This window comes from Vulpes lagopus, chromosome 10 (assembly GCF_018345385.1).
Source record: "Vulpes lagopus strain Blue_001 chromosome 10, ASM1834538v1, whole genome shotgun sequence".
NCBI lineage: Eukaryota > Metazoa > Chordata > Mammalia > Carnivora > Canidae > Vulpes > Vulpes lagopus.
In genome coordinates, this window is record NC_054833.1 from 95,046,908 (window position 1) to 95,064,518 (window position 17,611).

The 17,611-nt window shown below is 42.6% G+C and overlaps 1 protein-coding gene across 1 annotated transcript in view; it reads right to left on the bottom strand.

The window, feature by feature from the left end:
- The window catches only part of CDH13 (cadherin 13), a 1,001,392-nt gene that overhangs the window by 21,714 nt on the left and 962,067 nt on the right, over window positions 1–17,611 (bottom strand). The window contains exon 11 of the mRNA XM_041770316.1: window positions 12,731–12,873. Coding sequence (XP_041626250.1) covers window positions 12,731–12,873 — 143 coding nt within the window. The remainder of the gene's footprint in view (window positions 1–12,730; window positions 12,874–17,611) is intronic.

Below are 17,611 nucleotides of genomic sequence, written 5' to 3' on the forward strand. Positions count from 1 at the left end.
GAAAGTGAGTTTGCCTATGTGAGGAATAAAATGCAGGGAAAGAGAGAGACAGAGGAGGGAAAAGCAGGAAGCTCATTCCTGAGCCCTGTGGGCTCTGAGCATCGGGACTGTTCTCCAGTCTGGTATATAACAGGTACTCAGTAGATTTTTGAGTTACTTTAGGTTGACTTGAAAAAGCTAATGAAGAATTGCTCTTCCCGTACATGTGTCGCATACATTCATATTTCCACAGTTTCCATCTCTATCTTGCTTCTATCCTGAGGGTAGTAGTGACCCTGTCTTTATTCCAGGCCTCCCTCATCCCACCGAAGGGAGAAAAAAAAAAGGCTGTGTAGGATGGGGTCTGTGGAACTGGGGCTCAGGGAAGGGAGTCCACAGCAGTGACAAGGAGAGAGACCTCAGCTGGATGCCTCAGGGAAGCTTGAGGACCACGTTTTGGGAGGAAAATCAGGAAGATGGGTTGATTTCAGAGAGCCAAAGTTCACATGTGAGCTCCTGAGAGAAAAAGGACACCCTAGCTAGTTTCTGAGGTTTGTTTGTTGGGGCAAGAGGCATGAGTGCAGCAATCTACTCGGCCCCAATTTCCCTTCATGTTTTTGGGCATCTGTTGAACCTTCACTAAGCAGCTCTGAGCAAATAAATGCCACATCTTTTACTTCATATGAACAGGCTTCTATACTTACCTGTACCTTTTGCTTACAATGAGAGCAAACCAGGGTTCTTCTAGATAAGATGATCCTTTGTATTGCTTTGTTTAGCCCATGCTCTATTTGCTTTGGCTTTTCGGTATCAGTATTTACCAATCTGTTTTGGCTTGGGTCTCATAAGCCAAGAATCTCGTTGCTTTTAAATTCATAAGCATTTAAAAAATTGCCTTGTTAATGGAGAGCTTGCCAATTTCATTGTATTTTGAAAAATTTAATAGTACACCAACCCAGAACCTGGCCAGAAAATAGATTTGCAAAATATCGTGCCAGGTTTCCACGTGTAATACTTAATGTAGAACTGAGGCAATTATTCACCTAACTCAAACTAAAACATTCTTTCAGCGGAGGCAATAATCTAAATTCTGAGCTGTTTTTTTTTTTTTTTAATTCAACACTTGGGCTTTTTTTTTTTTTTTTTTTTGGTTTCTTTTTTTGTTTCCACTTTTCCAACTTTAAAGAAAAGGGGAAAAAATAGAAGAGTTGATTTGGAGGCCATAGCTAAGCAGGATGGTCCCATTTCGTTCATTCAATCAGTAATCGTAATAGGATGGTCTCATTTCATTTATTCAATCACTAATTGTTCACTGGGACTCTGCCCTGTGCCAGGCTGGACCTGTGCAGGAAACAGCAGCCCCAGGGCAGGAACAGATTTGTAAACAGATGAAGGACCGGTGCTGGGAAGTGTGGGAAGACGTGAGGATAAAGTGTTGTGGGAGCTCGTGTGGCATGATATGGATCAGAAGCCTTTGTGAGGAGATGGCATCTGCGTGTGTAGGAAATGAGAATACTTTTGGAGAGGGAGAAGTTCTGGGAGGAGGAAATTGTATGGCTATTTTGTGGGAAGACAGCCAAAGACTTTAAAGCAGAAGAATGGCTTTGATAAAAGCAGAGGATGCTGCAGGCATGGAAGGAGAGGACTTGCATGAGGTGTGAGGGTGCAGGAAGACCATCTGGGTGCCAGTGCAGTTGGGTGGCGGGACTTGGGAGCAGGGGCTGGAAGGCTGGACTCAAGAGCCTGAACACACAGCAGAGCAGGATTGGGAGTGGTGGTGCAGGAGCATTAGGGGGATGGCTGCTAGCCGGGGGCTGTGCAACTGCCTTGCTCTTCCCCAGACTGGGAAATGGGGACTACAGAGGAGAACTAGCTAAGAGACACTTCAGCAGGATGCATGAGGTGGGTATTGCAGGCAATATTTTAGTGCCCACATCAGCTTCTTTTCCCAAAGAATGTGTGAAAATGTTATGCTGAAGACAGTTGATCTGGCTGGTCAACATGGAAATGTCCTCTTGTCCAGTAGGTGAGTGTTGCCTTAAATCTCCCCATTCGGACAGAGAGGCATGATGTCCACATAGAAGGTGGCACGTTCTGTCAATTTTCTTACAGCCTGACTCTGAGTGGAGGGCTCTGTGGCCCAGCCCTTCCCTAGAGAAATGCTCAGACCACCACCATGGCATTTTCTACTTGACCTCAGACACTGATGATTTTATAACAGTAAGTTTAGAAAATCAGTCCGGGAGGCACCTGGGTGGCTCAGTGGTTGAGCATCTGCCTTTGGTTCAGAGAGTGATCCTGGGGTCATGGGATCGAGTCCCACATCCGGCTCCCCACAGGAAGCCTGCTTCTCCCTCTGCCTATGTCTCTGCCCCCCTCGCCGTGTCTCTCATGAATAAATAAATAAAATCTTTAGAAAAAAGAAAAGAAAAGAAAATCAGTTCAGAACCCAGTTCAAGTCAGTTGACTTAAATATTTGTTAGGTGTTTACCAGATGCTGGGAATTTTGCATTCATGATTTCTAGTCTTTATAACAACCCAGTAGGGGGAAGGGAGGGAAACTGAGGTGGAGGGAGCATACATCTCACACCAATGAGGTTGGGGAGCTGGCTCATGTCCAGGTATAGCAGAGCACCGGGCCTCCCGCTCTCTCCTCAGACTGTGCTGTGCTGTCAACAAATGGCTCTGGTTGCAGCCTCTCTATTACCAGATCTCAAGAGTTTTTTATTGGGCCATTTTGTCAGTGACAAAATTGTAGCGAGGATTTTCAATGTGATTGATATTTTACTGGTACTTGAAGCAACGAGGAATGATGGCTAGGTCTTCAATTTACTTTTCTTCCTCAATTACTATAACAGCTGAGATAAGGGGTGTTAAACTGGCTTAATTGGGTTGCCATCATAACTAATGGCTTGATTTTATCCAAACTAGCATATTTTAAGAAGAATTAATCTAAATGATCTTACGGCAGCCCCCACGCAATCTAGAACTTGGTGGATCTACAAAAAGAGAAGGACCACGGATCTTTATGTTTGAAGTTCAGATTCCCCCACCCATCCCCAATTTGGGGCAGTTGTTTTTTGGTAGGCATTTCACGATGGGGCTGAACGACATTTTTTTTTTTCTCTTTTAATCAATCTAAATGTGCTCTGCACAGTATTTCAATTTTGAGTCAACTGGCATTATCCGAACATCTATTACACAGGGGACTGAGGGAAAAGGCAGGTCGGGACATGATAGATCTTAGCCTATGAAAAATCATTATCTCAGTGTATTCCATTTTAATCTTACAGCTGTTCTGCTTGGTTCTATATCTGTGTCTTCTTGGGAACCCACATCACATTTTTCACTGGCAGACTCAAATATACTTTACACAAGTTGCTAAGTCATGAGAACATGCTGCCGAATGTAGCGATAATTTGGCTTGTTTTTATGCTCTCCTTCCCCCTATTTTTCAAAAATGAAAATAGATAGGGAACGGGCCACTTTGATAATCATAGCAAGACTTAATATGGATGCTAGAGATAGAATGGGCTTCCTGGCTCCAATCATCTCACATGCACTGAGCTCCAGGAAAAACTGGGATGGTTCCCCGCCTCCTCTTTTTTCCTTCCTGTATAGCATGAGTGCTGGGAGCGAGGGCACTTGGGACTTTACTGAAGCAAAATATTTGTCTTTAGTGTTTGGAGTCACACTTAGATCTTCTCTGAGGGCGTAAGGGCCATCAATAACAATCACGGAATGCTGAGGCCTGTGCAATTTCAGAACAGGTGGAGGGGGAGAAAGTTGAGGTTACAGGTAAGAAGAAGGCGGGAGGGCCAGCCTAACAGAATTCTGAGAAAAAGATGATAAGCCGGGAATCAGCAGCCATCTCTGCCTTTCCTGCCCATGACTATCTCCCGTGGGATTCCAGAACTCTTAGGAGAAATTGCTTGTGACAGGTTTTCAGCCCACGTAAGACAGTGAGACTAACATTTGACCTTTTTGGTGATTACCTGAGCAGGAGCGGTAATCACACAGGGATTGGCCACTGCTAATTGCTGCTGCTCTGCCCCACTGTCAGCACATCCCCAAAGGGATTCCATCTTACTGCATTCCCGAATGTTCTCTCTCCACCCTGGTATTTTCCTTAACAGTTATTATTTCTTCTCCCTTTCTAAAGACAGGCTTGCACTTCTGTGTTCGTTGAAGTTTTATAACAGAAGGGTTCCTGTACTCTGAAGGCACTGTCTTAACCTTTTCAGAAAATCTGGATCACATGAGGTAAATGATATTCATCTCCCAATATAAAATGCTTGCCAACATGAAAGGTCACACCTTATTAATCTATAGGATTAAGTGTTTTATTCTTCCAATCATTTAACTATAGCCAGTTCTGCTTTAGCAAAACAGAAGCATTTCAGATATAATGGAACCATGTTGTTAGGTGATTTGTAACTCATTAAAATTGATACCAGTTTATGAAAAGTGCCTTGTACATCCTTGACTGTCCTGTGCATTACAACCTAGCCTCTATACGTAGGGAGGGACTGATGTGCCTTTCCTCCCCAAACTGTCTAAGCCTGGGCATTGTCAATATTATTGTGAAGCATGATTCCAGAATCTATATAGACTGGCTTTGGGGCTCCAACCAAATAGGTCCAAAGAATTTTTTTGTTTCTGCTAAGCACAGAACAAGTTCCCAGCCCTGCTTCTGACTATCTTTTTGTATCCCTCCATCTTGATCTTGCAATCTATAGTCTCTAAGAGATACCTAAAAGAACATTCTCTTTCAGTGCTGCCTTGTGATTATTCTCAACTGGATAAGCAGAGCTGTGTGTGGCAAATTAAGATGGTAGCACTTCTGCCTTTTGCAGGGTATCCTGGGGACCTGAGAATGTGAACTTCGCTTCGTTCCCTCTGCAGACATCCTGCCACTCAGCTTTCCTGGCAGTATCAGCCCATCAGCAGCTGAGAGTGTCCTTCCATAGAATGGTAGGATGCTGAGAGTCTATCTCTAGGGTAAACAGGTACTTGGAGAATACACGAATGGTTACAGCCCTCCCGGGGAAGGTGCAGTGGACCAGGTATGCACTCTCTGTGTAGTCGTACATTTTTTGGCTTAGTTTTTATTAAAATATAGAAACATTTATGTTTCTATAAATATACAGCTTGAAGAGTTCTCACAATCTGAACACACCCATGTAGTCCAATATTATAGGATCAAAAAACATATCCACCAGGTAATCTAGCAGTAATGATTAGTTTTGCTTGTGTTTGAACTTTATGCGGTTGGAACCATTCATGATGTGGTTTCCTGATTTGTTCAATACTGTTTGTGAGATTCACCCGTGTTGTTGTGAATAGTTGCAGGTCATTCATTCTCAATGTTGCATAGGCTCAATTGTGTGACTGTACCATAATTTACTTGTTGGGCATTTGAATAGCGTCCCGTTTGGGGGCTACTAGGAAGAGTGCCGTTATTAACATTCTGGCACATGCGTTTTGGTGAACACATATCCACAATTCTGTTGGATATATAGTTAGGTGTAAAATTCCTAGATCACAGCATGAAGAAAGGTTCAGCCTTAGTTGATACTTTCAGTTTCCAAAGTGGTTGTAACCAAGTTACGCTTCTACCAGCTGGATAGGAGACTTACAATTATTGCACATCCTTGCCAACACTTGGAATGTTCCAACTTACCAGTTCAGCTGTTTTGTAAGTATGTCACAGAATTGCATTTCATTGTATTTTCTTGATTCGTTTGTATTTTCATTTATATCTATATAATTTAATTTTTTATTTCTTTGATTAATGAAGTTGTCATCTCTTCTGTGTTTATTGGCATTTGTTGTGAAGTACAACACAAGTTCCTTCCCTGGTTTGCTTTGGGTTGTGTCTTTTGCTTACAGATTATAGGATTTCTTTGTATTGTAAATATCTTCTACTTTGTGAGTTATCATTTTACTTTTTTAATGATATCATTTGATGAACTGAAGTTCTTAATTTTAACATAATCGACTTTTTTTTCCCTTTTTGTGGTGAATATTTTTGTGTCTTTTTTTAAAAATTTTTTTATTTATTTATGATAGTCACACACAGAGAGAGAGAGAGAGAGGCAGAGACACAGGCAGAGGGAGAAGCGGGCTCCATGCACCTGGGAGCCCAATGTGGGATTCGATCCTGGGTCTCCAGGATCGCGCCCTGGGCCAAAGGCAGGCGCCAAACCGCTGCGCCACCCAGGGATCCCTATTTTTGTGTCTTGCTTGAAAAATCTTTGCCTATGTCAAGGACACCAATATGTTCTCACATATTTTTCTCCACAAGATGTATTATTTTACCTTCCATATTTGGACCTGTAATATATTTAGAATTGGTTACTGTTTATTGTATATGGCCTAAGAGAAGGGTCAGGATACATTTTTTTTCATATTTGTATTCAATTAACCCAGGACTTTTATTGCAAAGACCATGCTTTCGTATCTGCAGTCACCATGTCCTGGTCACCAAAAGGGACTGAGTGTGTGTGTACCTGTTTTTAAACTCTCTAGTCTACTTCATCAGTCAATTTTTTTCTGTCTTTGTGCAAACACCACATAATTTTAATTACTGTTTTTTTTTTCTAATAGGTCTGAGTATCTAATAGTGTAAGTCCTCCAACTTACTCTTCAAGATTGCCTTAGCTATTTTTAGCCTCTTATATTTCCACATGAATTTTACAATACACTTCTCCTTCACCTCAAAACAAAGACCTGAGATTCTGCTTGGTATCACATTGGATCCTTTAGGTCAGTTTGGAGATAATTTACTTTTCAATAGCATCGAGACTTCCAATCCATAAACGTGGTATATCTCTCATTTAATAGGATTAAAACTTCTCTTAGCAGTGACTTGTGATTTTCAATACAGAGTCTTTTTGCTGTATCCTCACATGGCAGGAGGGGCAGAGGAACTCTCTAGGGTCTCTTTTATAAGAGCATTCATCCCACTCATGAAGGTTTCTATCTGCATGACCTAAGCACCTCCCAAGGGCCCTACCTCCAAACACTCTAAGGATTAGGTTTCAACATATGAATTTTGGGGGGACATAAACATTCAGTCTATAGCACTGGCCATCCCATTCTACAATACATTGTACCTTTAAAATCTGGCAAATGTCTTAAGGATAGAATGGTTCTGTGTTTAAGGTGTGTTTGCTTCCTCTGTTAGCTCTTTGTTTCTGTGAGACCCCAGGAGATTTTACTCTGTCCTTTAAAGGGCATTTGTCCATGAGGGAAAAGTAGCCATGTGTTTAAAAGCCCTCAGGTTTTCACTTTGTCACGCTAGTTCCACATGACTGTTACAAGCATTTCTGGTTTATTTCCTTTCATCTTGGGCCCTCTGCCTGGGTCCAACTTGATCTTCCTCCAGAATCAGAAAAGGCCTCCAGAGTGAAGAAGAAATGGCTGGTTGTCTTATACTTTTTTTTAACCTCCTTGGTATTTCCATTGATCAATGCCTCCTGACTTCTATGGCTCTCCGATGCCTTTAAAATTAAAGTCTTTTAAAATCTAACCTGGTTTTCCTAGTTTTTGCAGTGGGAACAGCAGTCTGTTGTATCCTATCTGGAAGATCCTACAGACATATATGTTTTATCATGTTTTGATAGAATGTTTTTATATATCAGCATGTTTTGATATAAATTCCTAAGTGACTCTTTGGAGAAAATCATTTTATTTTGCTTTAGCTTTCCTAGTGTTACATGACAAAAAAATCCTTATTCTTTCATTCAAATATATTGAATTTCTAGAAATTAAATAAAATCAAATGCTTATTTTGTCTAAAATTGAGACATCAGTTATACTATTAACTTTGATCTAATAGGTAAGTGTTGGTTTTTCCTGGTTAAACATAATACCTAGAGAGATGCTTTCAGTGAGTGACTAAAAGGAAGCTTTAAACAAAAGTTCCTTTGATTTATGAGATCTTTTTAAATTTATGCTCTTTTTACTTTAAGTCTTTGGGGCTTTGTTCAAGATTATCATCTCTAATGATGGTTCTGTGTATTAATGCCAACCTGTTTTCTATTTATCATTACGTCTTCAGGGACATTTCGTCCTTTTGGAAACATCTGTGACACCAGATTTTGAATTTACTTGTTTGATATTAGTATTAAAAGAAATGAGAAGTAGACTTCACACTGTATTTTTCTTGAGGACCATTCTTGGCTGCATTCTTTCCTTTCTATAACCCCCACTGGGGTGAAATTAACACTTATTGAGCATTTAATATAGTTTTTGAGGTGAGTGTAGAGGGCACTGCACTTCTCTTTCTCGTTTTTCACAACAACCTTTTAAAGTAGGAATTATCAACTGAGCCTCGGTGTCTATAAGCAGCTTGCCTAGTCACATCTGCAGAGGAGGCTCTTGTTTCTGGCAAAAATTAAAGTGTACTTCACTCCTTTTTTTAAATGAATAATTGTGTAAAATATTTCATAAGGCAATGACAACTCTATTTGCTGTATTTCAACCTCTTTTCATGCTGTTCTTAGCTGAGAATTTTCTCTACAAGTACAGAGACTTTTAGGTAGCACAGAACTCTGAAATCATCACTTTAGCTCATCTATAATTGACACTCTTTAAGTCAAACAACATTTTAAACATTCTTGGCTTATTGTCACCCACTGTTTATGCCCTTAATACTCCTGTCTAGGCCTGTTCCTTCTATAAAACTTACCTGTTCTGATGGCTCCCATTTCTTTTGCATGAGTGACTCTCTAAGAAAAACCTCCTTACCTCTGTTCCAGTCCCATGGGACATCATCTCAACACCCACCCCATAAAGGCAACATGGGAACAAAGCTTTGAAACCCATTCCATTTCTGTCAATGGAATAGTCATTCCTGGTTTCTGGATTAGAAATCTCAATATCCGCTTTCTCTACGTTGGGTATGTGTTTTTTTCAAAGTCTTGTTTCTTCCTTCCAGGTATTTTCTAGACTCATCTTTTCTGGCCCATTTCTATCAGCACCAGGTACACCCTAACCCCTGCAACTAAGATACTGGCTATGGCTTTCAACATATTTCCTGACTCTGGACTCACTCCACCTAAACTGACTTCACTACTTCTTGCTTCTTTTACTCTGATTTCTGCCACAGCTTTAGAATGGCTCCCTGGCTCCCATGTCATCATTGTGCATTTTCTACACCTCCAAAAGAGTTCTCTTTCTAAAGCACAAAAGTTATTCTGAGGGCAAGTAAGAAACATAATCAAATCAAACATCTTGACATAGCATATGGAGCATTTTATATCTATTTCAGGATCTATTCCACAGATCTTTGAGTGTCGGGTCTAAATCAGGAACTATGATTTGAGCTAGGCATTCAATGCAGGACCTAGTACCAACCTCAGAGCAGTGGGTGCCTGGCCATCTCTCTGCTCTTAGCTTTGTACATTTGGAACCAATCATGCAAGCCTTCTCAGTGTGCATATCCATATTCTTTCAGGCTTCTATTAGAATGCCTTACCTTTTCTAATCCACAAAACTAAAAGGTAATCTACTGACTGAGAGAAGATATTTGCAAAAGACACATCCAATAAAGGGTTAGTGTCCAAAATAGAAAGAACTGATATAACTCAACACCCAAAAAGCAAATAATCCAATTAAAAATGGGCAGAAGACATGAACAGACATTTTTTTTTCCCAGAGAAGACATATAGATGGCCATACAGAAGACACGTGAAAAGATGCTTAGCATCACAAATCATCAGGGAAATACAAATCAAAATCACAATGAGATGTTTTCTCACACATGTCAGAATGGCTAAAATAAAAGACACAGGTGTTGCTGAGGACGTGGAGAAAGGAGAACCCTTGTGCACTGTTGGTATGAATGCAAACTGGTGCAGCCACTCCAGGAAATAGTATGGAGGTTCCTCAAAAAGTTAAAAATCGAACTATCCTATGATCCAGTAATTGTGCGACTGGGTATTACCCAAAAAATACGAAATGCTAATTCAAAGGGAAATATGCACCCCCATGTTTATAGCAGCATTATTTACAATAGTCCAAGATATGGAAACAGCCCAAGTATCCATCGATTGGTGAATGGATAAAGAAGATGTTATATATATAAATATAAATATATAATTATATATCTATATAAAATATATATTTATAAAATGGGATATTACTTAGTTATACAAAAGAATGAAATCTTGTCATTTGCAGCAACATGGATGGAGCTAGGGAGATAATAATGAGTGAAATAAGCCAGAGAAAGACAAATACCCTATGATTTCACTCACATGTGGAATTTAAGAAACAAAACAAATGAGCAAAGGGGAAAAAAGAGAGAGACAAACCAGGAGACAGACTCACCTATAGAGAACAACTGATGGTCACCAGGGGAGTAGGTGGGGGGATGGATGAAATAAGTGATGGGAATTAAGGAGAGCACTTATTGTGAGGAGTACTGGGTGATGTTTGGAATTGTTGAATCACTATACTATACACCTAGAACTAATATTACTCTGTATGTTAACTATACTGGAATTAAAATTTTTTAAAAATGGGAATGGAATTACAAAAATGCGCTACCTTTTCTCAACTTATCCTTCATCACTCTGTAAAGATCCCTTTAACCAGGAAGCTCCCTGTGACCAACTCCCAAGGCTGGACAAGGGGCTCTTCTGGGTGTAGGTCCAACAGAATAGTTACAACATTGCATTGTGGTCTTGTGTTTACTAGTCTAACTCCTCAAATCGCTCATTAGTGCATGGAGCACAAGGACCATGCATTATTCAACTCTAAGTCTCTAGGACCAAGCACAGTGTGTGTGGATGAATGAATGTCTGTGTGTATCTCATCATGCAATTTCCTCCTTAAGGACTTAGGCAATCTTTTGGCTGCTGGCTCCATCAAGTGACTTGTCTGGATGTTGAGATGTCTTGAGGATATGACTTTTTCATGTACATCCAAATGGATTTCCACTTGTTCACTCGCAGTGGGTGCAACTCTTCTCTCTCCCTTTCTTACCACTCATGCCACACTCCCTTCTAGTCTTGATTTCTCTGCTTTGTGTTCTCAGGCACTCTACCTCCTCCCCTGCCATTTATCCAAACCCTACATGTCTTTCAAGGCCAAACTCAAAGGTTGACTTCATTGTGAAGCCCTCTCTGCCTACTACATCCTGCACTGATTGTGCACTTCTCAGACACATGATCTCATATGTGATTTGCATGTGGGTGCCCAGAACATGGAGATGGGGTTTGAGAATTCTTAGTTTACCTGTTATTTTTTTTAAATTTTTTATTTATTTATGATAGTCACAGAGAGAGAGAGAGAGAGGCAGAGACACAGGCGGAGGGAGAAGCAGGCTCCATGCACCGGGAGCCTGATGTGGGATTCGATCCCGGGTCTCCAGGATCGCGCCCTGGGCCAAAGGCAGGCGCCAAACTGCTGCGCCACCCAGGGATCCCTAGTTTACCTGCTATTGAGTATAATGAAAGGCATATACAAAAGGCCCTGTGAATATTCATTTTTGATATATGGGACTTGAAACTGAATCTTCAGCCATGAACAGTTGACTTTTAGGAATAATAGGAAAAACAAAACAAACTTCTTGTGTGATTGACACAACAGACATTTTTTCTTCCCATACCTGCAACAAAGTCTGACCCCTCATCTTAGCCAATGGCAGATCCTGTTAGCTTTGTGTCTGAAATACAAAGACTATTCCCAGAATCTGACTTCTCATCCCCTCCCCTATCATCAGTCCAAGCCACCATCATGCCTAGATTGTCACTGATCTCCTAAGAGGTCCCCATACTTGTGCCCTACTCAACAGGGCAGCATGATCATGTCACACTGCACCTTCCTCAGCACTCGGCCACATCATCCCATTTCACATGCAGTAAAAGCAGAGGGTGGTGTGGAAGCCCACATAAGCCCACATCATCTGTGTCTTTACTCCATTCCTGTCCCACCCACTCTCTGGTCCAGTCCTCCTGGCCTCCTTGCTCTTCCCTTAGATAACTTCAGGCCTTTCATCTCCACTGCTTTTGTGTTTTTACTCAAATGTTACTGCCACCATGAGGTTTCCCACAGCTGCCTCGTTAGAACCACAGGACCCTGTTGTCTGCTATCTTTTTCCTGTTTTCCTTGTTTCATACAGAAATAGTATGTTTCCTTTTTTCCCCAAAAAAAGTGTATTATGTATTTTACTTCATTTTCTTCCTTCCACCATGAGTGTATCAGCTGCATGAGGACACTCATTTTTGTTTGATCACTGCCATATCCCCAGCATCTCGAACAGAGTCTGGCACATGGATGTTGCATTACTAGCATTTGAAAGAACAGCAATTGTTCTGTGATTATGAAGCTCCTAGCTGAGCACACCTGATGTCCCTCCATGGTCGCTTGTGATAACAGAATAAAAGCTGGAGGACAATTCAGTCATCAAGTTCAGTGATGTCACTAAGTGAAAGAAACATCCCACAGATGAGAGCAAGATGCCAAGATGAAGGATATTAATGTGCCTTCCTAGTCATGGCACCTGCCTAAGATGAAGCACAGTGAGATCACCATTCTGATCTCTCCTGGACAAAGCTCCGAGAATTCCAGTATTTCAGGGTATCACCACTCTCATTGTGTGTTTGAATGCGTTCCCTGACTCCACACATTTATATTCTTCCTGAGAATACCTCCAATTGTTACCAGAAGAAATATAAAATGTAAAAATGCATTTATAACTGAAAAGTATATACTTACTGGCATTTTAAAAATTACTCACCACTGTCAATTGCCAGGAAGAGGGCAGTGTACACACTGTTGTGAACGAATGGTGACTCACGGTCCAGCACTGCCATGGTGTCAACAGTCCCATTAATGGGGTTAATATTCAGCCAGCCAGCTGGGTCCTTGTAAACAGAATACCTGAAAAAAAAAAGTCCCAAACAACATTCAGATTACACTCAGAATAGATTCAAGAAATGTTCACTGAGTGGTGGGCAAAAGCTCCCATGCTAGGTGCCAGATAATTATCTTTTTAAAAAATTTATTTATTTATTTGAGAGTGTGATAAGAAAGAGTGAGCACAGAGAGAGAGGGAGGAGCAGACTGCCTGATGAGCAGGGTGCCTGTTGTGGGGCTTGATCCAAGGACCCTGAGATCATGACCTGAGCTGAAAGCAGACACTTAATTGACTGAGCCACCCAGGCATCGTGGTGCCAGATAATTCTCTTCCCCCCCCCCCACATTTGTTTTTATTTAAGTTTGATTTGCCAACATATAGTATAACACCCAGTGCTCATCCCATCAAGTGCCCTCCTCAGTGCCCCAGTTACCCTATCCCCCTGCCCACCTCCCCTTCCTCAACCATTTGTTTGTTTCCCAGAGTTAGGAGTCTCTCATAGTTTATCTCCCTCTCTAATTTTTCCCACTCAGTTCCCCTCCTTTCCAGTATAATCCCTTTCACTATTTCTTAAATTCCACATATGAGTGAAACCATACATCATTATAGTCACAGTTGTTTATTCAGAAAGTGATGGCAGGCCACCAACTCTGTGCTGAATATTTTGTGTGTGTGCCTCCTTTGTGCCTCATGACAAGCCTGTGAGGAGAGAGCTTGTACTGCCCAGTTCTCAAAGAGGCAGAGTTCACAGCTGTCCAACTCTAGTTGTATTTCTTTTTTTTTTTTTTAAGATTTTATTTATTCATGAGAGACACACAGAAAGAGGCAGAGACAAGAGAGAGAAGCAGGCTCCCTGCAGGGAGAACTTGATCGCAGGACCCTGGGATCACGACCTGAGTCAAGAGCAGACACTCAACCACTGAGCCACCCAGGTGCCCCTAGCTGTATTTCTTTAATACCTTGGGTGTGTCCCATGTGCAGACCCGGTAGGAGAAACAATGCCATGAAAGTGCAGGGAGGGTGCACGGATGCTTGGAGGAAACAGCCATTACTTCTGACAGAGGGTAACCCTGGGGACCTCACAGAAGATGCAGTGTCTGAACCAAGACCAGAAGAAAGGGTGCGACGTTGTCAGAGAATGAGAGGACAGACAAGTCAGCAAGAGAGAAGAATACAAATTAACACATGGAACAGAGAGATTCACTAGAGTGTAAGCTCCACAGGGCAAGGACATCTGTTTGCTATCATGACCTAGCTCCTAAAACATTGCTTAGCACATACACGACACTCAACAGACAGTTGCTGAATGAGTATTTATGTTCTAGCATGTGGATGGTTGTGGTCAGGGCCATAGCTTCTCCAGGGGACACCGAAAGTATGTGAGTTTAGAGAGACAGATTATACAGAATCTGACTATTCTATTGTAAGGGGGTTGGGTTCTGGACAATAGGAAACCATCAAAGAATTTTAAAATGTTACTATTTTTTGAGGTTGTTGTAAAAGTAATCCATGCTCCTTCTAAGAAGTTCAAACAAAATGTGCATTAGGTAAGAAATGAAAATCCCACCTATCAGGGAGACTCCAACTGAACAAGACTCAGATTTCCTTGAACTGAGTGGCCTGGGTAATGTGGGACTATCCCAGTGACACATGGCAGGTGCACCAATTGCTTTTGTACTTGAGCCAGTGAGATGCTAGTCAGTGTTTTCCTGCCACTCCCCACCAATCTTTGAAATATATCCCCTGAGGCGACATGAAAACTCATGGCTCATCAGTCAGGTAAAGATGCTTGGAGTCAACATCTCTGCCATGTACTGCTGGCTTTGGTTCTAAGAACATTTAAAACCTGATTTAACCAACAAGAGTTTGGGACCAATTACCATCCTAGTCTTCTCAGGAAAATATGTCCACATCCTAATCCTGTGGTACAAACTTTGTAGGTCTAATTAAGGGGAAGATCTTGAGGTGGGGAGGTGCTTTTGGATTACTATGCTACGTGCAACTGCAGATGCCCTGATGAGACACCCAGAAAAGAGAAGCCCAGGTGACCACAGAGGTTGAGACTAGACTAATGCAAAGGAGTCTCCCCTAGAGTCTTCAGAGGGAGTGTGGTTCCCCCTTGATTTTGGCCCGGTGAGACTGATTTTGGATTTTTGGCCTCCAGAACTGGAGAAGAAGACACTTCTAGCCTCACCAAGCTTATAGTAATCTGTTACAGCAGCTTGTTACAGTGGCAATAGGAAACGAATACAGTAGGTATAATATCCCCACTTACGGACGAGGAAAACTAAAGTACAAACCACACAGCTACCAGGGCCTTAGAGTCTGGATGTGGGTCCAGAGCCCCTGATCTGAACCCCCACATGAAGCTGCTTCCCAGCTAACTTACTGGAGGGTGGTCAGAAGATACTTGCTGAATTTTGAAAACAAGCTACTTTCTGAGAATAGAGCGAGGATGACTCCAAACACAATGGGTTAGATTCTTCATGTGCAGCTGGGACCCAAGGGGTTGTCCACAGGTGTGTGGTCAAGGAGAAGGGGAGCCGCCATCCCTGACTTGGAGGCAATCTTGGGGGCCTTACAATGTGATTATTACCTGAGGGAGGCTGTGGTCACAGAGAGAAGGGGTGGTCAGCCTGGCTCGTTGAGAAGGGAGCAGAGGAATAAGAAACCTCTAGAGCAGCCTCCAGGAGCCTTCTGGTAGCCATTCAGCTGCCCCATGACACCACTGCCCCCTGGTCCCAACTTGACCACCAGCTGGGGAGACCCTCCGATTTGTTCCCAGGCTCTGCTGCAGCCTTAGCAGCAACCCCTGGACATCTGGGGGCCTCCAGGAGGCAATGACAGAGCCTTTGACATAGAGTCTCACTTTAGTGCACAGAGAAAGACTTTTTTTCAGTCCCTGGTGAATCTGGGTCATGTGAACAGACCCAAGCACCTCTGTGTGCATCAATCACATCAAATCAAATTTTGATTGCGTAAAAGTAGGTGAGCCAGATCTTGCACTGCTGAACAACACTAGGGAGTGGGTCTTGCTAGAGCTTCCTACAAGGCATTGGGTCTAGTCTTTCTAGAACAGCCTCAGGGGTACAGTACCCTTTAATAATAATAGTAAAAACAGCGGCTTCCAACACTAAACTGAGTTCTTTCTATGCACCAGACACTTTTCTGGGGGCGTGCTGTATCTACTCTTTCAGCCCCTCACATCAACCCTGACAGGTTGATAATATCATTATTCCCATTCATAGATGGGGGAAACTGAAAAGATGCTGGATGCTATCGACCTTTTCATTGTTACTTTTTTTATATTAAATTCCAGGCCGTAGATTTCTTAGTTTTCATAGAACTGATAGATTTTATCATTAAAAAATCTACTTGAATATTAAAAGAAAACCCTTAAGTAGAATCTTTATTTTGTTTTTAAAAAGGTACCATTTGACTTCTTGCCAAGAAAAAAAACAAAAAACTATTCCAATGTAAAAACAAACCAACAAAACCAACCCAGAGAGATGAACCACTTTGCCAAGGTCAAGGTTAGGGGCTAGAGTGCGTGGCGATGTTGGGATCTGCACCCTGGCTGTCTGGTGCCCCAGTCTGCTCTTAACCTCTGCAATGGCTAGGCCGGGTCATGTACGTTGTCAGCTGTTCCATGTGAGTAAAAGACTTGGACGTCAGAATAAAAAAGACCTGGATTCTCACTCTGTGACCTTGAGCGAGCTACTTGTCTGCGTCTGTTGCCTTGGTGAGGCAGGAAAATCCCAGGGCCTCACGGGGGAGCTGTGAGGGCCAGTGGGACCTGGCACGAAGCGTGTGGCTCCCAGCAGAGCCAGTCGGACTGCCGATGTGTGGCTGTGGTCCACTGGGGTTGGGTCCAGTATGGGATCCTCACTGTCCCCTGGAATGTTTTGGGAACCCCTGGCTCAGCGGAGCCCTGGGGAGATGGCATTCTGTAGGTGAGGCAGTGGTGGGAAGCACATGGGGAAGGAGTAGAGCTAACGTAGTTTTTCCTACATTCCCTTGCTGCCTCAATGATCATTTCCTTATTTCTTGAGAATGAACCATTTTAAAAACACCTGTCTTTCATTTTGAGAGCAATTTACACCTTCGCCTGCAAAATTCCTGTCTTCTAAGATTGGGCTGAAATGCCTCCTCCAGGTCGCCGTGTAAGAGCTCCCCGTTAGAGGCAGTCACTTCCTCTTCTGGTCCTTGCTGGGCATGAATACAGACTAACCTGTCAGAGTGTAAGAAGGGCCTTTGTAGGCCTGCTGCCTTCACCCAAGATGAAGCATCCTGTGCTTTGTCAGGATGAGGTTCAAGTGGGTTGTATGAGTGCATACGTCCTGCGCCTGGCCCTGGGCCCAACTCAGAACCATTTCTGTGGTTCCCAACAATCAGATGAAGTTGGTATCATCCTCGCTTTAAAGGTGAGATGACCAAGATTCAGAGGGGCTTAGCAACTTGCCCAAAGCAGCACAGCGGAAGTGGCAGAGCTGGAATTCCACACAGGCGCGCCGGATGGCAGGGGCTGGACCTGAAGCAGGTTGCTTTGTTACTTACGCTCAGGGCCACCTGTTGGCCATTCCACGTCCCCAGGGCCAGGGAGAGTGCCTGGCACCCGGCGACACCCAGGGTTGCATCCTTCCTGTCGGGGGCAATAATCACAGAAATGGGGAATGTGAAGAAAGGTAACATTTATTTCCCACCTTACCAGGTAACAAGCTCGCAGTTGATCCAGAAATGACTTGTGGTAGTTCCATGTAT